Below are 22435 nucleotides of genomic sequence, written 5' to 3' on the forward strand. Positions count from 1 at the left end.
TGCTAGTCACAACCTATTAAATGAATTTTGTGACTCACTAAACTTTTTTTTTACAACCTGTTGCTCTTAGGCACCAGCAAGTGGGCTCTACCCTCACAGCGACCCATGTACAGCAGAATGAAACACTGCCTGGTCCTGTGCCATCCTCACCATTGTTTCTAGCTTTGCGCCCATTGTTGCCCCCAGTGCCAAGGGCCTGCCTCTTTTCTGCTGCCTCCCTGTACTTTACCAAACGTGATGTCCTCCTCCAGGGACTAGTCTCTCCTGGCAACATAGCCAAAGTACACGAAACAAAGTCTCACCACTTTTGCCTCTAAGGAGCATTCTGGCTGTACTTCTTCCAGGACAGACTTGCTTGTTTCTTTGGCAGTCCATGGGACTTTTAAGATCCTTCACCAGCACCAGAGTTCAAGTGCATTGAATTTTCTTTGGTCTTTCGTATCCGATGCCCAATTTTCACATGCAAATGAGGTGAGTGACAATGGCTTGGGTCAGGCACATCTTAGACCTCAAAGTGACATCCTTGCTTTTCAAAACTTTAAACCTACCTAAAGCTTATTGCCCTCAATGTGGAAAACACTATAGTAAACTATATCTGAGCCCAACATTCACTTGGAAAATGAGCTGCAAAACAACCTGAAGTCAGCCCCATTTCTACACGGTTTCTTCATAAATTCTTCCATCTGTGTAAGACTGTGACTTCCTAGGGGAGTGCAGCAACTTAAATCATGCTGAAGTCTTGGGAATACACGATGTGGTAGTTATATAATCGTTTGTCAGTTTGAGGAGTAAGGGTGAATGGGGTGAAGTCTAGTCTGTCAATCAGGTCATAGCCAACGAGGCCTCTGTGTGGGCATGGCCTTCTCCTATATTTCCTCCTTGGAGTCAGGAGAGACTCTCTCTCTCTCTCTCTCTGATCACTTCCTGTGAGGCATCCCTGAGGAGAAACCACATGGACCTACCCTGATGCAGCTCTGGGAACTGGAGGAGCCACATGGAGATCCCTGCCAGTGCTGAGATGCTTCTACTGCCACTGACTTCCCAACTACTGGCCTATGATCTTCCTGCATTCAGCATCATTGCATGTGTTTCATGATTCTGAAGAGGACTTTGTAGATTGGTATTGGACATATGGGCTAATATTGGACTTATGGACTTGATCTGGACTGGGCTGTTTTCTCAATATTCAACTACTCTTGTATATAAACCTCTTTCTTATACACATATGAGTGTGTCTAAGGATTTGTTTCTCTAGTCTACCTGGACTAACACACATGAGAAGCACTACTCTGTCATTTAACTTCTACTCGTCCACAGTAGAGAGCTACCGCCCCTTTCTTTAGGACACTCTTATTGTTTCCCATCCGTGTCCTCGGTCCCTGCCTGGAGTATCCTGCTTGACAATTGGTGGGATCAGTGGGAGTTGTTGTGCTGACGCTCTGACACCTAGAGATACCATCTATCTGACTGGACCTCTTTGGGGCCCGGTTCTGGATGGCACACGTTTTCTGTGCTCTTCTGGACAGTAATTTGGGCTGCTAGAGAGCCCTCACCAGGGTCAACCATATGGGAAGGCTAGTCAGTCATTTAAGACGGACTCCACCTAGTTCATGCTTTGCCCCTTCATCTTGTGACGTCATCATCAATCACGCTGTTAACCAACATGTGGCCCTTATCGACCTTCCCAGTTTGACTCATTCTGTCCCCATACTCTGCTCTAGCTACTCTGCTCCATGTCTGCTGGACATAGTGACCTGTGCCTGTGCCCTAGTCATGTGAAATGCCTCCTGAGTGCATGTGGTTCCTGCTGCTGGGCCACGTTCCCTCCCAACTCCTTACCTACCCTGCTACCCATCATGGGTGTGGGTAGGTGCTGTGGAGTTGGTTCTGACTCATAGTGAGCTTATGTACCACAGAGCAAAACGCTGCCCTGTCCTGTGCCAGCCTCATACTGGTGGGCACGCTTGTGCCCACTGCTGCAGCCATTTGGTCAACTTGTCTCTCTCTTCCTTGCTGACATGCTACTTTGCCAAGCATGATGCCATTTTCCAGGTTGTCCCTTCTACCGGCACGCTTCCTTGTCAGCAACCGACTTCCTACGCAAACTTCCAGCCTGGGCCCGCTCATGTCCCCTCTGCTGGAAAGTCTTTGCTGTCTTCCTCTTCCATGTCAGGAGACCCCCTGCGTGGTCGTGTTAAACCGTGGAGCGTGTAAAACCTCCATCAGAGCACTTCTTCTTTTTTTTTTTGATAAGCTCCCTGTCCCCCCAGAGCACTTCTATTAGGTGTTTGTTTCCATTTTAATTGTGGTTATTTCCAAAGCAAGGTTGTAAGCGCTTTAAGAGTAGGAACCAGACTTTGTTCATCTTTTGGACTCCTAGCTCCACCACAGTTACTGAATATATAAATTCCCATTTGCTTATCTTTAACAATCTGAAGTCCCAACTAGATTTTCAAGCGGTGATTCCGTTTCCTCCTTCGTAATCACAAAGATCTCCCATTGTGTGTGTGTGTGTGTGTGAATTTGTAGGTAACTGACAGTGTATAATCCTTTCATAGGACCTGCCTTTCATATTTGTTAAAGGAGCCCTGGTAGCAGAGCCATTGAGCACTGGGCGGCCAACAGAAAGGTCGGTGGTTTGGATGCAACAGCTGATTCCTTGGAGAAAAACTATGTGCCGTCCCCTCATGGTAGGGAGGACGGCCTTGGGAACCCTATGGAATAGTTCTACTGTGCCCTGTCGGGTCCTTGGGCATCAGAATCAACTTGATGACAATGGGTTACAGGCCCTGTCTATTGAGCCTGTAAATTCATGGTTTGTCTTGTCATTTACCTTTCATCCACTCCTGGCTCCTTTCCTCAGACATGTTTCTGTGGCCCCAATTCCCTTGCTGTGTTTCCTGCCATTCCTCCGGTGACCAGTACTTGGAAGACGACCCATGGTTTAGATCGATGTTCAATACGATCTGACTTTTGAGAAAAGGGCCAGAGTGGAGGGGGTTGAACCCCCATTTTATGGCTAGTAGGTGGTAGAATTTCTGGCCTTTCATGTTAACACTTAGATCAGTGGTTCAAAACCTTCCTAATGCCGAGACCCTATAATACAGTTCCTCATGTTGTGGTGACACCCCCCCACCCAATCATAAAGTTATTTTTGTTGCTACTTCATCACTGTCATTTTGCTATTGTTATGAATCGTCATGTAAATATCTGAGATGCAGGATGTATTAGGTGACCCCTGGGAAAGGGTCATTCGACCCCCCACAGGTTGAGAACCGCTAACAGCCTTTTCCTTCCAGCGAAGTTCACCAACCATCTGTGGAGCTCTCATCCTCTTGGTTGTCCTCTCTGATGGATAAATTCCGCTCACAGTGTCCAGCCAAGTCAGTTCCTAAAAAGCAGTGAAGTAAATATTCATGGAATCGGAAAGACTAAACACACCTCCTACATGAAGCCCCTCCCTGACGCTGATGAAGAACGGGCCTCTACGCACTGCCAAGGCATGCAGAGCACTAATGACCTCCTCTGCTCTGACTTGGAATCCCCACGACTGTGACCCCTGCATAGTGTGGTTGTATATGGTGTTCCCTCTGAATGGAACGGGCCTCTCATTCAGTCCCACTTTGGCTAAGCCAGTGATTCTCAATCTGTAGTTCGTGACCCTTTGGGGGTCGAACGACCCTTCCACAGGGGTCGCCTAATACATCCTGCATATCAGATATTTACATGACGATTCATAACAGTAGCAAAATGACAGTGATGAAGCAGCAACGAAATTAGTTTTATGGTTGGGGGGTCACCACAACATGAGGAACTGTCTTAAAGGGTCGCGGCGTGAGGAAGGCTGAGAACCACTGGGCTAAGGCCGTCTTTCCTTTCATGACTCGTGGGGAGGGCACTTTCCACCTTGTAGAGTCCTGCTGGGTTCCTTCCCTTCCTTCTTAAGCACCAGGCACATCCCACTGGGCCACACCTCTAAACACACTGGCTTGCCCTGTTTCGAATTATTCTCCAGACTAATAACAAACGTGGGCAGGTCCCTCTCCACCAAAAAGCAGCTCTCCCATCCACTCCTTCCAGCTCAATTTCTCAGCTTCATCTTGTTAGGCTTCAACCACTTAAGTGTTTTGCTCTTTTTCAAACGAGTTGGTATAGCTTTCTAGCCTCAAGTCATTCCTTAATATTCTTAGCTATAAACTCTCACAGCATGAGACCCCACACTTCTCATTTCTAACACTTCTCAGAACCGGAGTCATTTGTATCAGGTATGATCACCAACTATAGGCGCCAACTCAACAAGATCCGTCTGCCTGATTCACGCCTGCATTTCTAACTCTGGCTTACAGCGCCTGCGTAATAAATATTAGTGGGGGAACAGATCTTGGATTCTCAAAAGGCACTTCATTCATGCTTCCTGCACAAACTAATGTATTTATCTTTCCATTTCTATTTCCATACGTAGGATGAGGCTTTCTTTAAGGCAAAGGAAAGGATGACAGTTGACAGTACTTCCTTATGATTAGAGAAAATGCCAGAAAGGAAAAATGAGATTATTATAACTTGTTATTTTAAAAAGCTACCTAAAAGAAAACATGGCATATGTAAAATTAGTAAGGTTAAAATGGTTTTAAGATTTCTTTAACATTCCTCTGAGACTTTTTTCTCAATGTACAAACAGAACTTGGCAGTTTATTTTGTCAACAGTTTAGTTTAAATGTGATAAAATAAAAAATGGGTTAGAATAATCTATAATCACCTATTAATTGGTAATTCAGTTACATCAAATATTTTAATATTTTTTAATAGACACTAAATTTAAAAATTCACATCTATGAGATTACCCGAACTATATGATTGATAATCTACCACGTCTCCAAATGCAACAAGTTTTTCCTGTGGGGAAAAAAAAAGCTACAATCAGATAACTAACTGAGCAAATAATTTTAAGTAGGAAAACACTTTGATTCTTGATATTAAAATACCTAATATATATTTTAACAGATCAGGAATTCATAACCAAACGAATAATGGTTTTCTGCTCAGTTCTTTAGCCTTTTATTAATTCCTAATTGTGTTTAGGAATAAAATCCAAGATAGAACCTGGAACAAATAAATGTATGGAATGGTCAAGGGAAATTCATTTAAAGCCATTATCAAAGCCCTTACCTTGCTCCAGTTCCTGACGTTACCTGAATTATATCATTTGTCATTCTGGCCATTATTTGTTCATTTATTTCAACATCTTCAAGATCTGTAAGGACCACCCAACTGCCGTTCTCAAATTTCACAGGCATGGAGAAAACAAGCCCATCAGGAATTCCGAATTGGCCTGCAGTGATCAGACAGACACAGAGTCAAGCACAGCGACAGAGCTCAGCAATATACACTCATCCTGCTAAAGAAGACAGAAACAGTCAGACATAGCGCATGACTTTCAGAAAATTGATACTAATGACCAAGCTACGTTTCCAGGAATCTCTCACCGGAGATATTAAAGCACTCACTCGAGAGCAGAGTTTTCCAAAGTGGGTGTAACGGCCAAATGCTACGAGACATTCTGACCGGGGAGAGTTCAGGGGTTTCCTGGAGCTTCACCTTGGGGTAGCTGGGAGGCTGGTGGTTCAGTTACAAACGTATGGAACACAAGATTTAGAGGTGGACCAGGAGGAAGCCAATACACTCAGTTTGGTGCATTGAGTTTGAAGGGATCCATGATTCACAGGATGCCGCTCAGCAGACAGACCTGTAGCTCTGGGAGGGGCTGGGGTGACTCAGAAAGCAGAGGTAAGCTCAAAAGGAGGACATGCCTGAGACAGAGTCCCGCTGAGGGCAGAAGAGCTCCTCTCTCCTGTCTGGTTGTGTGGTTGGTAGGTTTTTGTTTTGTTTGGTTGTGTCCTCCTCTAAAGATCCCCACCCCCAAAGCTTTATTGGCATCTAATTCACATATCATACAATTCTATCTTTCAATCACATAAAGAGTTGTACAATCATCACCACAATCAGTTGCAGAACACTTTATTCATTCTTGTACTCCTCTCCAACCTCCCCTGCCATACCCCTAAGGACCCATTAATCCAGTTGCTGTCTCTGTAGATTTACCTATCCCGGATTTCTTGTACAAAAAACATTCCAAGAAAAAGGAACTAACAACAATAACCAAACGATTGGTTGTTTTTCTTTACATGTTAGTACTCTCCTGACTAGTTTCCTGAGAATGAAAACAGAATACAAGCTTGCTGTGTGTTCCCACTGCTGCCTGGTCCTCTACGATGTGGGTCGCTAAGACCTCTGCTCACAGCCCATCCACGTGCTTTCGCTCGAAGGGCTCCCTGTACCTCAACGTTCTTGCCAAATGTGTCTGCCAGGTAAGCACTGCCCACCATTCGGGGCTTCCTAGTGCACCATCTTCTGGCTGCAGCTGACCTTACATTCCTGTTCTTGGCTGGGCCCCAGGGAGCAGACTTAACAGGGCTATTGTGTTGATGGACCTGGCTCAAGTTGCTTCATGCGGATTTCCTGTAGGCAGAGACCAGGTCTAATTCCCTTGTATGGTTCCAGCATCTTCCCATTAAGTATGGAATGTATGAGTGAGTGAATGAGTGAATGAGTGATGATGAGTTGTCGAAATCCAGATAGCTTGTAGATGCCGAGCGCAGGCAGGTGGAGACACGAAAATGGGAACCTAAGACAGACATGAAGGTTTTGAAATATCACAGGATATGAACCACACCCATTTACCTTCACTCCGGACCCCTGCCGATACGATCTCCCCCGGCGGCGAGCCTTGGTACCAGTATTTCAATGTGGTGGCGATACTGTGCGCAACGAGGGTGCTTCCCAATTGTTTCCCCGTGTCGGACAAGTTTTTTACAGTTGCAACAAATTCTTTGTTGATCCACTCACTGTAGGAGGGAAAGGGCGGACTTATGATGTGCGGAGGAACGCAGGCATATCCCCAGAAAGGCTAGTTCTCAGGCAGATGAGGCCGAGTGAACGGGATCCGTCCACTGTCAGACTAGAGGCCGCTCTTGGCCTTTTCTTCCAGCTGCTTCGGTCCCAGAAAAAGTTCAAGCCACAAATCATGAACTAGAGCAGAAGTCGTCTCAAGTTCAAACCAAACTCACGGTGACAGAAACACGGGGCACAGGAAAGCAGCCCAAGAGTGCAGGAACAATGACTCTCCTAACAAAAGAATTCAACCCCCCTGTGCCCAGGGAAGGGGCCATGGTGGTGCTGTCAGGTAAGCCAAGAACGACTAACCAGAAGGTCGGCGGTTCAAACCCTCCAGCTGTTCCTCGGGAGAAAACTGAGGCTATTTGCCACCTTACACAGGGCAGTTGTGGGAATCCTGTGGCTCTCAGTCAGAACTTAGTGCAATGGGTTTGGTGGGTTTTTATTGCCAGGGAGGCAGAGGGAGTCTCCAGGCTCATGCAAGTTATTTCTGTGTGAAGCTGTATGAAATTATCTTAAAGGTTCCAATGACAATTATACATGGATCTGCTATTGTTATCCAATTTCACTTAAAAGTAAACCTACTTGTCAAAGATCAAGTTCAGAACGGGGCGGTAGTAGTGAGGTGGTCCACAGATGGCACTCTTGTATTCGAAGACTTTGGCTTTCCTCAGATCCACATAGTTATTGCCACTAATATTACCCCAAATGATCACATCTTTGATGGCTGTAAAGAAAAAGAATTAAAAAAATGAAGCATACATTAATCTGGGGAAAAAAGAAACTCTTAAAATCTTTTTTGTTTTTTTCTGCTGGAAAATGGATTTGCTCATGTTCCCTCACAAGGTGCGCGTGATATGGGTCAGTCACCTCATCGCCAGGGCTTGGCAATCTCTAATAATGCTCCGGCGACACCATGGGTTAAGCAGTTGGCTGCTAACTGCAAGGTTGTCCATTCAAACCCACCAGCCTCTCCCTGGGAGAAATTTGAAGCTGGCTGCTCCTGTCAAAATTTACAGTCTCAGAAGCCCTATGGAGCATTTCTACTCTCCATATATGGTCTTATAGAGTCCTATACGGTCTCATGAGGTCACTGTGCCCCCGTCGTTTCCAAAGCTATAAATCTTTACAGGAGCGGGGCAGCTGGCAGATTTGCACTGCTGACCTGGCGATTAGCAAGCCAACTCATAGCCCACGATGCTGTCAGGGCTTCTTTTCTATTTGGCAGAACTCTTTTTAATTAAGAAGTTTCTGAAAATTTTGACTCCAAATTGCAAATACGCAATTTTAGGAGGGCTGGTGGCAAAATGGGTGCTCGTTGGACTGCTAACTCAAGGTCAGTGATCAGAAACCACCTGCCACTCTGAAGGAGAAAGACGAGGCTTTGCACTACCTTAGAGAGGGCCAGTCTTGGAAGCCCCTGGGGGGCAGTTAGTTCTACCCTGTCCTATAAGGTTGCCATGAGTCAGCATCAACTTGATGGTAGTGAGTTGTTGTTGTTAATCTACTCATTCATATACTTATATTCACGTAGTTGCTTGAAAACGTAATGGCCTTTTAAGGCCACAGCACTTCCTGTTAGATGATTTATAATTATTTGGCTTACTAGCTAAGAGTTTACTGTTCTCCTATATCAATGTCTGGAGGGAGAAACAGACACCGGTGCTGATGGAACACAGCTCAAAGATGGGACTCTCTTGGCCTTGTCCCCATGGCCTAACCTGGCTGCAGCAGCTCCAGGGTACCACACTCCCCCAGGTGTGTTCAGAGCCTGGCAGCAAGTAGTAGCACCGGGCAAAGGCTATCTATGGCCTATGCATTTTCTCTTCCCAGGGAGTGCGATAGCGTTCCTGGGAGAGTCGGGGTAGGTGACATGACTCAGCCACCTTTAGCTGGAAGAGAAGCTGACCGCATGCGTGGTATTTTGAACTTCTGTGGTGGGTGAACCCTGGGTAAAGATAGCTTATGAGACTGTGCTTACAAGCCCAAGGAATGCCAGGAAATGCCAGGGCTCCCAGAAACTAAGAGGGACAAGAAAGGGTCTCCCCCTTGAGCTGACCACAGACCCGCAAATGCCAGGAATATGGACTTCTAGGCTCTAGAATTTAAGAAAATACATTTCCTTTGAAAGCACCCACTTGATGGTATTCACGTTGCGGGACACTACTGCATGCCAGTGTTTGCCTCTGCCTTGTTATCCTGGTTTTTTCCCAGCTACCCACAAAGACCATCCTGTCCCTCTTGGCTCATTCAGCCTTGTGGCACAGCAGGCCCTCAGGGGAGCTGCTTTGGAGATGAGAGCTAGCTCTCCCTGACCTTATTTTACATTTTGTATCCTTGTTTCTTCAGGACCATTTTTGTCAATGTGTCCTGGACGGTTGGTGATGGTTCCTTGTCAGCACATAGCAACAGACACACGATGAGGAAAACTTGCCTGTTCCCAAGGAGGCACTTGAGTGTCCACTTGGCTGAGTTTCACACTGCTGCTAAGACACTGACAGCTTACATGCAAGGGCTCCAGAAATGGTTCTTTCCAGGCCATGGTCGCGAAGAAATGGGCCCCCGCAAATTAGATTGTGTTAGGGACTCACTGAGATCCAGTATTGCCCCGACTTGGGCTCACATTTTGTTTGAGGAAAAATTACCCCTCCTTGTAAAAAGGAGCTTCAGGAAGATTGTGGGAAATTCCATTATCAGCTGACAATATTTTCCATGAACTTTTGGAAGCCCCATCGTGGTCTCAATAAGAAGCCCTGCTGGTGCAGTGGGTTAAGCATTTGAATGATAACCACAAGGTCTGTGGTTTAAAAACCACCAGCTACTCCCCAGGTGGCAGGTGTGACTGCCTGTCCTATAGAGATGTATAGTCTTTAAAGCCCCATGGAGAGGTTCTGAATTAGAATCAACTCCCCAGCAATGGGTTTTACTGTGGTTGTTTTTGTGTTCTAAATGGGCATTGTTCTATCAACTCTCCTTGGGGCACACATTCTTCCAGTGTGTCCAAGGTGGCCTCCCTTTGTGAAGACAATGTTCTATTTTCTCACCTGGTTTTATCCTCATAATCCTGAGGCCCGCCAGCTCCAAGATTCATAGGAGCAGAAACAGATGGATAACATCATCCAGTTGGGTAATGTTTATCGTGTGGTGGGCACGCTTGTAAGCACTTTAGAAACATTCTCTTGATGACTCCCCACATCAGTCCTTAGAGGCTGTCATTGGTACCCTCCCTAATTTTACAGATGAGAAAACTGAGGTACAGCACAAATCCCAAACCCGCTGCCATATCATCGACCCTATTGGGGGTGTCCAAGCATTTTGAATCTTAATAGGAGTAGGCAGCCTCATTTTTCTCCAGAGGAGTCACTAGAGTTTTTGAACTTACAACTCTTCACTTGGCAGCTTAAGACTTACCCAGCAGGGTCACCAACCGCCTCCACCACCCCCCATCCCACTTCCTGGGAGCCCAGAAGCTGCATGGTTTGTATTTTATTCATTTTCCCCAACGCTCATGCAGAACACTTATCTTGTAAGGATACACACCCAAGCCCAGAGTAGGTCTGAAAATACACAGGGTTGGCTTGTGGGTTTGAACCAGCGATCTTCCAGTTAGCCGCCCCACATTTCACTGACAACGCCTTTGGGGCAGCACTGGGTGGTACCTGCTCAAGGACATGCAGGTGGAGAGTGGGTGGGGCCAATTTCAAAAAGCACCATTGTTATCTTAGTTGGCCATAATGGGGGGGGGGGGCGGGAGAAGTGGAATATTAAGCTTCAAAACGATTGCTTGGATACTACTGTTATTATTGTATTGCTTGAATACTATTGTTCTTATTGTATTGCTTGGATCCTACTGTTCTGATACAATCGTTCTTACTATATTGGTCTTGCATCTTGTTGACGAAGTCTTATAATCATGGACCCACTCAGTAAGTCCTAACATCTCATAAGAAGGTTTGCACAGTAGTGAAGCCACCCAACCCAAAGGGGCTGTTCTGTTTCCTTTTCCCCATAGTGCCCCCTCCCAGACAGCCAGGCTGCTCCCCGAGGGGCAGGGGTCCGGCCTTCGTTCTTCCCAGCTGCTTGGAAGGCAGGCTGTTGAGGACAACCAGGCCAGCATTTCCCTCACCTGCCGCAGTGGTTTTCATTTTTCGTGCCAGGAGACCTCTGGCATGACCTTCCACCCCCATGGCCACAGCGATGATGTTGCATGCGAAGTTTGGGGCGTATCTCATGAGCAAGGCCGCCTTCAGATTCACAAAGGATTTCCCTCCCACGAGCACTCGGACGGATGGGTGGGCGTTTTTCTCAATCAGGTATCCATAGAGGCGGCACAGAAGGACCTTGCTCCGCGTGCACTCCTCTATGCCGAACACCTCCTTGTCATAGCTGTCATCCAGGACGATGACCACGTGGGCCTGGAGGAAGGCATGCTCCACCTGCCTGCAGATGGCGATGCTTCGGAGCAGGGGGGCCGCCAGGTCCTGGCTGTGCATCAGCACGGCTTCCAGGCAGGCTTCTTGCTTGGTGTCTAAGAGGCTTACGCTTATCTCCGCATCCATCCCAAACACCTCCCCGCTGGCCAGTAAGGGAATGAGGCTGTAGCAGGCAGGAGCAGAAGCACTGGTTTAAAAAAAAAAAACCACACACACAAAAAGTGAGCTGGGGCTGGTTTATCAGTGTGATTATATCCTGCACCCCTTTCAACCCTCCTTCTTAGAGATGGTCTGCCTGGGCAGTAGGCCACCGTTAGGTGCAGAGACATTGCTCAGACTGGGAACAGAACAATCTTCATTCTGAGCCCTCTTGCTCCGGTCAGTCATCTGAAAAGACCCCTCCCCCCAAATGCATCTGCTTACTCTGGTTTCAAATAACACAGACTTCCCCACAGGCATCCAGCCAAATTCCAAAGAACGGGCATCATTTTATTCCAACTGCCTATTTACAGGTCCTCTAGAGCATCGGTTCTCCACCTTCCTCAGGCCGAGACCCTTTCGTACAGCTCCTCATGCTGTGGTGATCCCAACCATCAAATGATTTTCATTGCTACTTCATCACGGTCATTTTGCTACTGTTATGAATCGTCATGTAAATATCTGATAGGCAGGATGTATTTTCATTGTTACAAATTGAACATAATCAAACATAATTAAAACATAGTGATTAATCACAAAACAATATTTAATTATAGATTGTGAACTATTTATGTGTTTTCTGATGGTCTTAGGCGACCCCTGTGAAAGGGTTGTTTGACCCCCCAGGTTGAGAAGCGCTATCTTAAAATGACAGTCATAATGAGCTTCATTTGACTGTAGTTGTTTTTGCTTTTAAAAATTATACCCTTATCTTGAAGTTAAACAAGCAGCCATCAATCAGAGAAGCAAATAAGTCCACATGGAAGAAGCACACCAGCCTGTGTGATTATGAGGTATCGACAGGATCAGGTATCAGGCATCAAAAGATCCCAAACAAACAACTATATCAATGTGAACAAGGGGGGTTGGAGTGGCGACCCAAAGCCCAGCTGTGGACAATAGGATATCCCCCATAGAAAGGTTATAAAAATGGGATGATTGAACCATGGTGCAGTATAGCACCAATGAATCACACATCATTCCTCTAGTTCCTGAATGCTCCCGCCACTTCCCCCCACTACCATGAGCCAGTTCTACCTTATAAATCTGGCTAGACCTGAGAACATACATTGGTAAAGATAAGAGCTCTGGACCCATGGAATTCAGGACAGATAAACCCCTCAGAAACAGTAGTGGGAGTAGAGATATCACAAGGGGAAGGGGATTCTTGGGGAAGGGGAAGGGGAAGAAAGCAGGAAACCATCACAAGGTTGGATATATAGTACCCCCACCCCAAAGGAAACAAATAACAGAAATGTGGGTGAAGGGAGACAACGAACAGTGTCAAATATGAAATAATAACAATATATAATTGATCAAGGATTGATAAAGGCGGGAGGGTGGGGGAGGGAGGGGAGGAAAGAGTAGCTAATACTAAGAGCTCAAGTCAAAAATGTTTTGCAAATGATGATGGCAACATATGTACAAATATGCTCAATACAATTGATGTATGGAATATTATAAGAGCTGTAAGAGCCCTCAATAAAATTAATTTTAAAAATCATACCCTTATCTACAAAGTCATGGCATTTGGGGATGGGGGTGGGGAGTTACTTTTTTCCAAATGATTACCTACCAAGTAATCACCCTTTCAAGAGGCCTCTTGATCAAGAGACCCATGGATGAGCACGCACAGGCTGCCTGCAGCTCCCCAGTCACCGCAGTCCAGCCGGCCGGCCCCCTGGCTATGGAAGGAGAGCTGGGGTCCCCCAGCCGGAGCTGGACAAGGCATCTAAGCATGGTTGGTTTTCACAGGAGGCTGCATGGAGGAGTCCCATGGGGGCTGTATGAGCATCGGTGCTATTTTATCTAAAGCTGAGGTAGCATTTCTGAAATCTCAGCGATAGCTTCATGGATGCTGGTGACAGTATGCTCAATCATTTTTGTCTTTGCATTGGCCGCTGATAAAAAAGTTTTAGAATTCGTGAATCTGTGACAATAGACAAGTAGAGAGAGAAGGGCCATGTGAGAGCTGGAGAGGAAAAGTGACACTCAGGGAATGCTTCCAAGGTCGAGAGGCACGGGCACAGCGCCAGGTGGCGAGAAGGCCAGGTGGCACCACAGGATGGAGGGGAGGTCAAGGAGACATGCTGGACAAAGTCAAGCAAAGATGTAGCAAGTGGAGAAGACGGAGCGAGCCATGGTCCGCGAGGGGCAGTGCCTGGGAGGGGCAGAACAACCGGACAAGTCGAAGAGTGGTGGAAGGCCTGAGACACAGAAGACAGACAAATGAGTATCAGAGACAGTTAAGGAACCACCGCCCAGAGTAGAAACAGGCTCCCAACAAACAGACGCCCACACTGGCAAGTTCGCCTTTGAGTACTCATGCACGTGGATCTCCAACTGGATAGCTGCGCATTCTTCTGCCATGGATGTCAACCCTAACCCCACTTCACTGTGCTTTCTGATTATCCTAAAGCCAACCACAGGACTCCAGGGGCTTGGCCACCCTACCTGGTGATCCAGACCTGCAAGGGGGTGATGAGTTCGCTGAGGGTTTCTTTCTCGAGCTCTTGTCCTAGATGAGCCTCCAGGTTTTCTTGAGCAACAATTAGCATCAGCTCACTTGTCATGCTGGAGGTGATGCCGTAGTAAAGCTACAGAGTGGGACGGGGGGTGGGGGAAGCCATTGTGAGCGCATCGATGAGTTATTCAAAGTGGCCGGACTAGAGAATTTTTACTTACAAGTCTCAATAGAATAAGAAGTGAATGGAGAGAATGCCTTGAAAATGAAAAGCAAGACATTGGGAAAATACGATCAAACGGTGGACATTACCTGAGCATGCTCCAGGAACTCATTATAGCCGCCCAAAAGCATGCCCTTTCCGCCACGATCCAACAGCTCTCTCCAGATGATGGGAGATTTCATATGATTCCACTTATTCTTTTCACAGACATCCTTCAGCCACTCCTACAGAAGGGTAGTCCAAGAAAGTCTGATATTAAATCTACCTCAACTGTAGCATTCAGACACTGGAATTTAAGTGTGCCTTAAAAATTCCACTACCATAGCACAATTGAGTCATCTTTCAAAAGTAAAATCTAGAAAAAAATAGCAAGGAATTCATGAAATGAAAAAGAGTATTCTATATATCCATCTATATATAGATAGATATAGATGTAGATGATATAGATATAGATATATCTATATATCCAAATCAAGGCAAAGTTACCCTCTTGGTGAAGGAGAGCTGGATGCAGGGTTTATCAGAAAGAGATACCTGGTATTTCAGTCCAACTGATATGAAAAATTAATTTCCATTTTGCTCTTGGATCTGAGATGTTTCTAGTCATTGAGCCATATGAAATTATTAATTTTCAAATCCTTGGGTTATGTTTATATCTTTCTGACTGAATTAAAGAGCTAAAAGTTATATGGGACTTTCTGAAAATATTTTGTTAGATAAAGTTTAAATGATCATTATCTAGTTTCTATAGACCAGCAACATGGAAATCCATATCACTTTGTACCAAGGTTGTATCCTTCCATCATACTTACCCATATTTCTACTTACAGAAACAAAAGTGCAGCAGCAGGCACGTGAACATGAGAGCCAGGGGCTCTGCCATATATTGCGATGTCCAGGAAGTGGCCTGAGTGAGGGCTGGCATAATTTACTCAAGGTGCACCTGAGGTACCAGCTCAAAGACAGTTTGCAATGTGAGGGCACTATCCCTCAGAATACAATACCAAACCCACTGCCATCAAGTCAATTCTGATTCATTGTGACCTTATGAAGGGTTTTGGTGACTGTAAATCCTTACAGGGAAGAAAATAGCCTCATCTTTCTCCCTAGGGGTGTCTGGTGAGTTTGAGCTGCCCACTGTAAGGTGAGCAGTCCAACGCTTCTTTGATAGAACGGCCAGGCTACTAGGGCTCCTTTGTATATATAAATCTTAAAGTAGGTAGAATCATACATGAATCAAGGAACCAAGGCATGGAATGAAGAGTGACCCTACCCTGCTTATCATCACTGCCAGTAACCAACTTGGGGAAATGTTAACTTCTAAATCCCAAACTCCAGACTCCGTCAGCCTGGAGATCAGATCAGAGGGCACATGTTTCTACCGGGGAAACAGAATGAGCACCTCTAAACGTTAAGCTAATCTGTATACAGACCAAGAGGCAGTGGTCCAAACATAAAAGGGGAAAAGTGTGTCAAGGATGTATTCTTCCACCATATGTATTCAAACTGTACCCTGAAGAAATAATATGAGAAGCTGAGGTATCTGAAGAAGGTGATATCCGGATTGGAGGAAGCTTATTAAAAACCCGTGATATGCAAATGACACAACCCTGCTTGCTGAAACCAAGGAGGATTTGCTACAAAATTACTTCTTCATATCAAGCTCGTTCCTCTACCTAGCTGCGTGTCACTGGTTTTGTTTCGCTATACTACTCAGTCTTCCACAGCCCCGAAGAGCAATCACATTCCTCAGTCAGTTTGAGCTCCTGGGCAAGGAAAGGCGTCTCAGGGGTAGGTGGCCCTGATGGTCAGGAGCATGCGTGGCAATGACTCAATGCAGACAGGGAAGAATACTTGGCATCTAAGTGATCCATTGGGTATCTTTTGCCTACTTTGAATAGGCACTGGACAAGTGCAGGGGAATATCCTGGAAAGGGAATGGCAAGTTAAGTTCAGACCCCTAAAAGGTGCAGGACTGAGTCACCACAACTAGTCTGCCATCTGGGCCTGCAGAAGGTGAGCACCATCTAGACAGTATAGAGGGCGAGGTGATGAAGTCGGTGTAGCCCTAAAACTATCTGTCGTTCATTCCACTAACTTCCTTTTCAGAAAATTTCCCCAAGGAAACATGCCAACCAGAATCACACAGGAGCGATTCTCAGATGGTGTGCACATGTTCTATGGAACATGTAGATCCCAAAGGTCCAATGGATGGACGACAGCAGGCGCTGCCATGTGTCGTTCAGAGTCTGCCTGCCTTCATTCCCTCACTCACAAGGCTCCACAGTGAGGAACCCTTTCAGCCAGAGGGACTTGTCTCACTCAAGGTTAAGTCCCTGCCCCAAAGCCATCTGTGCTCATGACAAGATGATATGGCCCCTTGCCTCGGTGTGCAGCATCTCTGAAGGGCTATTTCAGCTCTCCAAAGGACCCCATTGGGGCCTCTGGTCAACTATGGTTCCCTCTGTCCAATCCTGTTTCCCTCATCCCCTCCCAGCATGTACCCCCAAGCGCAATGCCCAGTAAAGTTCTTTCACCTAAGTCTCTCTCTCAATGTTTGTTTCTGGGGAAACACAGTTCCAAAGGAGGGAATAGAAAATAAGCAAGTCCTTTGTGTCAATAGAAATCAATATGAAGGAGGATAGAAAATTAATAAGTCTAGTGTAAGTCATTCGGAATCTAGGGCAAGGATTGTCTTTTTTTTTTTAGACAGAAGAGCTAATCCTGTCCCTCACAGCAATTTAAAAATTATTCAAAAAATTATTCAAGACACATAAATATATTTTTACAAACAAATGAAATCACCATTATCTGAATATCCTTTAAATTTTTAATTTTTACTCCAGAGCCACATGTACCTACCAAAAGAGCCACATGTGGAACCCTGGGTTAGGGGACGGTGGGCAGCCAAATTAATTCTCCATACTTGTTAGGGACTCTTTTGTTCTACTCAATTAGGGGGAAAATAAATTCAAAACCACAACAACCTCCTTAATGCTATTTTGAAATTGTTAAGTAGGAAGTTAAATTTTAGTATTCGAGTATCAATACTACATAAACATTCATTACAAGAAGTCAACCTAAAACATATATTAGCTAATAAATAAGTCATTCAATTAGAATACAAGTGTGTGTTTTACAATTTGGAAAGGTTTCTTACCTCCCAGTTATCAGGATGCTTTGTAATTTTATGTATCCTAAAATCAGGAAGATTCTTCTGTAGATAGTCTGCCAGAAGTTCCACTTTCGCATAGTATGGACAATCTGCTCTGCCTAAAAGACTTCAAATTAGGAACGTTTCCTTTCATCACACAGAGATTACCATGAAGTCATAAATTGCCAAATAACTATAGAAACAATTAGATAAAGGGGGAGCAAGGAGGGAGGGGGAAAATGAAGAGCTGAAGCCAGTGGCTTAAGTGGAGAGCAAATGTTTTGAGAGTGATGAGGGCAACGAAAGTACAAATGTGCTTTACACAATTGATGCATGTATGGATTGTGATGAGTTGTATGAGCACCCCAAAAAATGATTAAAAAAAGAAATAATCAGATAACTATAATTTTCTGACACACAGTTATAGTAATATCATGCAGCCACACAAACTTTTCATTTTTATTACATTGACAAAACCCATTGCCTAGGTGGTCAGAATCTTAGGTACAACCCTAAGCCTCTCCTCATGCTAAAACTGTTCTCATCTTCAACTTCTCTTTCTCATCTTTCACAGCTCTGTTTCAAAGTGACTTCCTCTGGGAAGCCTTTCACAGGCTCAACAAGGTTACTCTGGCCACAGAACCTTGTCCTTCTCCTGTGTGCACAAACGACCTTTGTGAGTTTGTTTACCATGGAATTCTCTGTCCCGGTCTTAGTACACAGGAAGCGCTCTACAAATATTCTCCTACATGAACTACAGAGAAAAAGAAATAGGCGGGTTGGAGATGCCAATTATTCTCAGTGTGCTCAATATGATAAGGCTTCAACAACTGCTATAGAAGCCATTGCTGGCTCTCTTGTGTCAGCCTCCGTCAGAAGGCAGAAATAAAAGCCAGAAGACAGTAGAGGAAAGAAGTGGAGACAAGAGAACAATCTGCTCTTTGGACAGCCTTGCTGAGAAGGGAAGGCACTAGGCCAACAACCTGCTGTAGAAAGAGTCTTCTCAACTGGTTTCCTCACTGCTAGTCTGCATTTCCAGTCCATCTACCTGTCCATCCTTTCCATGACTGCCACAGCAGCCTTCCTAAAGTGCGGGCCTGTGAGGACTACTTTCCTACTTTAAAACGTCCATGACACCTCACTGACTTCAAGATAAAGTTCCCACTAGAAAGCTTGGTGCACTGGGAGCCATAACGAGCTGCCTTCTGCTCTTCTTCTCGCCTAGGTTCTGTCACACCCTCATATCCAGACCAGCTGTTAGACCTCCAGGTTCCCAGGCTGTGTCCTCGGGAATGGCTTCCCAGATCCCCAGCCTTCACAGCTAAGGTCCAGGAACATTCCCCACAGGGCGCGTGCCTGTGTTCACTCTCTACACTTACACCGAGATTAGGGACCTTTCATTGATGCTCCAAGAAGCCCTGGGGGTACAAAGCTTAAGATGTGGGCTGCTAACCTAAAATTGGGCACTTGGAACCACGAGGCTGTTGCTCATCAGCTGTTCTGAGAGAGAAAGATGTGGCGATCTGCTTCCCTAAAGAACAATAGGCTATAAACTCCCAAACCAGGTGCTACTGCTTCCTGAGGGGCACTGGAATGAAGGGATATGTGTGTGCGGAAGGTGGGTGGGTACAAAAGAAGACACCTATGCTTCTTCTTGGGTTATGGTGGCAAAGTTTTTCATTGCTAAGTGTGTGCTGGGTATATTTTTTCTGAAAAGGGGGCGATGGGCTAAATAAGTTGGGGAACCTGTGGAGAAGGTAAATAGGTGTTAACTTGGACTAAGGGGAGGACAACATTCTACAGGATGCCAAAGAGAAGGAGGACAAATTATTGGGAGATTTGCTATGTAATTTAAGTTGTTAAATACAAAGATGATCCCAAAATCTGAGATCTAAACCCTTATTTAAGTCATAGAAAGTTTAAAAAACAAAACAAGTTTGACTATGATATTAAAAATAAATATTTCTGTTTAAAAAAAGAATGCAACCTTGGAAACCCTATGGATGCCATTCTGCTCTGTCCTGTAGGGTCGCTGTGAATCAGAATCGACTCGATTGGCAAATTTTTGTTCTTTAGAATACGCACAAAGCGGGCTGTGCAAATCTCTATTGGAGCACTAACGACATTGTATCAAAATTACTTATTTACATGATTATGAATCCTCTGAGACCGACCACGCCTCCAAGGCCGGTTTTATTGCTCCCGTGCAGCCCTGGCATGGTCCCATCCCCTCCCAGGGAATGGGGGCACCAGAATGTGAGGTCAGTGTAGAGACAGGGTGGAAGAAGAGAAGGCAGTTAGGATGATTCTTGTTCAGGAGTTACAGGGGAGAGGCTGTCTGTTTTGAGCGATCTGCGGGAGAGAGGCGGGATCACTCACCCGCAAGCACGAATTTAGCCATTATCACCCACAGACCAGAGGCAGCAGCTTTGGCGTCGCGGTTTCCAGGCAACCATGGCCCTGGGGACCCGGCGCAGGCGCACTTGGAAACTGGCCGGGGTCTGGCCCCTGGCTGGGCTTGGGGACAGTTAAGGCTACGTTGGGAACCGTGCACAGACCTACATTCCTTTTACCAGCTTGATGACTTATCTTGTCTCTATATTTGCATTCAAGAAAACCAACTATTTTCCCCATCAAACTTTTACTCCTTGAAAGAACTCTTTCTCTCGTAACTGCAAACTTACAGAATTTTGACCTGAGTAGGGAGCCGTAAAATCTCGCGAGACCTGCAACTCACGCGGGATCTGTCATGGCCGCCCCTGCGCGTAACCACGGGGCTCTGCTGTAAGGTGAGTGCTTGGAGGGCAAGGTAAGGCACGGTGGTTTTCAGGCTACCCCTCCGCCCAACTTGAGAGTTACGCCTTACGGAAAACGGTCTCACAAGTCGCCTGACGTTAAGTAAGAGAAGAGGCTTATGCTGGCGCTCCTCCCGGAGAGCTGAGCCGTCTTTGGGGCTGGTGAGGTTGGCCGGTTTGCATATAACACAGGTTGTATGCAAACATCATAGTCGTTTTCTGCCATCGTGTCCGTCCGTTCGGACGCAGAGCGAGTCGGCACCAAAGAACGGAACAGAACGGGTCGTGTGCTGCCTTTACAATTGGCCTTATGTTTGAGCCCATTGTTGTAGCCACGGTGTCGATGCATTTTGTCGAAGATCGTCCTCATTGTTGCTGCCCCGCTACTTTACCAGGCATGATATACGCCTCCAAGGACTGGTCTGACAATATGTCCAAAGTTTGTGAAATGAAGTCTTCCATCGTTGTCTCTAAGGAGGACTTCTCCAAAACAGATCTGTATGTTCTTTTGGGTGCTGAGTAAGGTCGGATTTCGCGGGGATTTTTGTGCCTAACAGATTACCATACTCTCCATTGCTACTGACTGAGCCCATTGTTACAGCCTCTTTACCAATCCAGCCCATTGGGAGTCTTCCTCTTTATTTCCTTCTGACCCCCTTCCAAGTATGGTGTCCACCAGTACTAGTCCCGCCTGATCGCATGCCCAGTACTTGAGGCATGTTTCCTCTCCTCTCTCCCAAGCAGCATTCTGACTGCACTTTCTTAAAAAGATACTCATTCTTCTGGAAGTGCATGCACATTTAATATTCTTTGCCTAAGGCATTGGTTGATTCTTCACTTTTCCATAATCAGTGTCAGCTCTGGGGTGAGTATGTGGTGATTGGAAAACATAACATGACATTTTCTCCAAAGTAACGATGAGAGTATCCCTCTGGTAGAAGAAATCTTTTGGAACACTTCTCCATCAAAAATAAGTTTGGGTGGTTTTTTTTAAAGCTACGTACACAATGGTTATTTCCCAAATATCCTCTCCACTTTATAACGGTGTGTACATTGTGGTAGAAGGAGAGGAAAACTAGTTTTATCATTTCAATGTAAATCTAATAGAAGGTTTCCCATTTGAGTCCTTGTTGAATGTGCCATGTTTCTTTTAAGTACAAATTTTGCTTTAATGTTTATTCCTTATGATTCCTTCCCCATCCAGGAAAACAGCTGCCTATTTCTCTTTCACTGGTCAAAGTGAAGTTTGTTTGCTATTGACAGCATTAACGTCATTTAAAAGGGTTTCACTGGGTGGCAAAATGAATAACAAAACAACCTGCTTTTTGTGGAACCTCAGACAATTCAGTACTTTAGCTCCAAGAAGAATGCTGTGGCTAGTACATCCTCTGGGACTTTGCAGACGACAAATTGTTCATCCAAGCTGGAACCCAAGAAACCCACTTTTAAATGACTTTGATAATAGGTCGCAGTCCTCTGTCCGATACCTCTTCCAGAGTGCGCTGAATTTTAAATCAATCGATGATGACCTGCAAACAAACGGCATCCGCACAGCCACGGTCCCTGCAGCTGACAGATTACTTTGCTCTAGAACACTGCCCTTGGACTCAAAACACTCTTTTTTCTCTGTGGGTAAATCTGGTGACGGATTGAAGAAAAGACACGTTCATCATGAGGCCACCAATGAAGCTACTGTCGTCAAGGAAACAAAGCCAAACTATGGGAACCTGTCTCACGAGTATAATTCCCTGAGTGATGTATTGGATGCATTTTCAAAAGCCCCAACATTTCCCAGTAGTAGCTATTTTTTGACAATGTGGAAAATTGCCAAAAGGATGTCCAAAGACCAGAAACACTTTGAAAAACAGCTGATGTTTAACCACCCTGCATTTAACCAGCTATGTGAGCACATGATGAGAGAAGCCAAGATCATGCACTACGATCACCTGCTGTTTGGTCTTAATGCTATGGTGAACCTGGGGATCCCTCAGAATACTCTGCTGGTACAGACTTTGCTGAGGATAGCTCAGGTAAAATCAAAAGGGCGATTGAATTTCCTTTTATTCTTGAATCCTGCTGGCAGTGGTTAAGCACTCAGTTGCTGAATAAGAGATTGGCGATGATATGGCAGTTTGCATTTGTAAAGATTTTAGCTTTGGAAACCTCATGGGTCAGCTGGACAGTCCTACAGAGCCACTATGAGTTGGAATCAACTTT

General features: G+C 45.4%; 2 protein-coding genes across 3 annotated transcripts in view; one reads left to right on the forward strand and one right to left on the reverse strand.

The window, feature by feature from the left end:
* The window catches only part of MDH1B (malate dehydrogenase 1B), a 21006-nt gene extending 3490 nt beyond the window's left edge, over positions 1-17516 (reverse strand). Inside the window, exons 1-9 of the mRNA XM_013004327.2 lie at positions 17430-17516; positions 14359-14493; positions 14037-14179; positions 11078-11571; positions 7537-7678; positions 6739-6902; positions 5190-5329; positions 4842-4893; positions 3314-3391 (exon numbers count right to left, since the gene is read on the reverse strand). Of these exons, the coding sequence (XP_012859781.2) occupies positions 3314-3391; positions 4842-4893; positions 5190-5329; positions 6739-6902; positions 7537-7678; positions 11078-11571; positions 14037-14179; positions 14359-14451 (1306 nt within the window). The 5' untranslated portion in view covers positions 14452-14493; positions 17430-17516. The remainder of the gene's footprint in view (positions 1-3313; positions 3392-4841; positions 4894-5189; positions 5330-6738; positions 6903-7536; positions 7679-11077; positions 11572-14036; positions 14180-14358; positions 14494-17429) is intronic.
* Positions 17517-20172: 2656 nt separating this feature from the next.
* Positions 20173-22435, forward strand: part of FASTKD2 (FAST kinase domains 2) — a 16607-nt gene continuing 14344 nt past the window's right edge. Inside the window, exons 1-2 of one of the 2 annotated variants that reach the window (XM_045294932.1) lie at positions 20173-20212; positions 21423-22248. In XM_045294932.1, the coding sequence (XP_045150867.1) occupies positions 21520-22248 (729 nt within the window). In that variant the 5' untranslated portion in view covers positions 20173-20212; positions 21423-21519. The other variant, XM_004701766.2, reaches the window with a different exon arrangement.

This window comes from Echinops telfairi, unplaced genomic scaffold (assembly GCF_000313985.2).
Source record: "Echinops telfairi isolate 266 unplaced genomic scaffold, ASM31398v2 ScPeMD7_3;HRSCAF=10, whole genome shotgun sequence".
Taxonomy (NCBI): domain Eukaryota; kingdom Metazoa; phylum Chordata; class Mammalia; order Afrosoricida; family Tenrecidae; genus Echinops; species Echinops telfairi.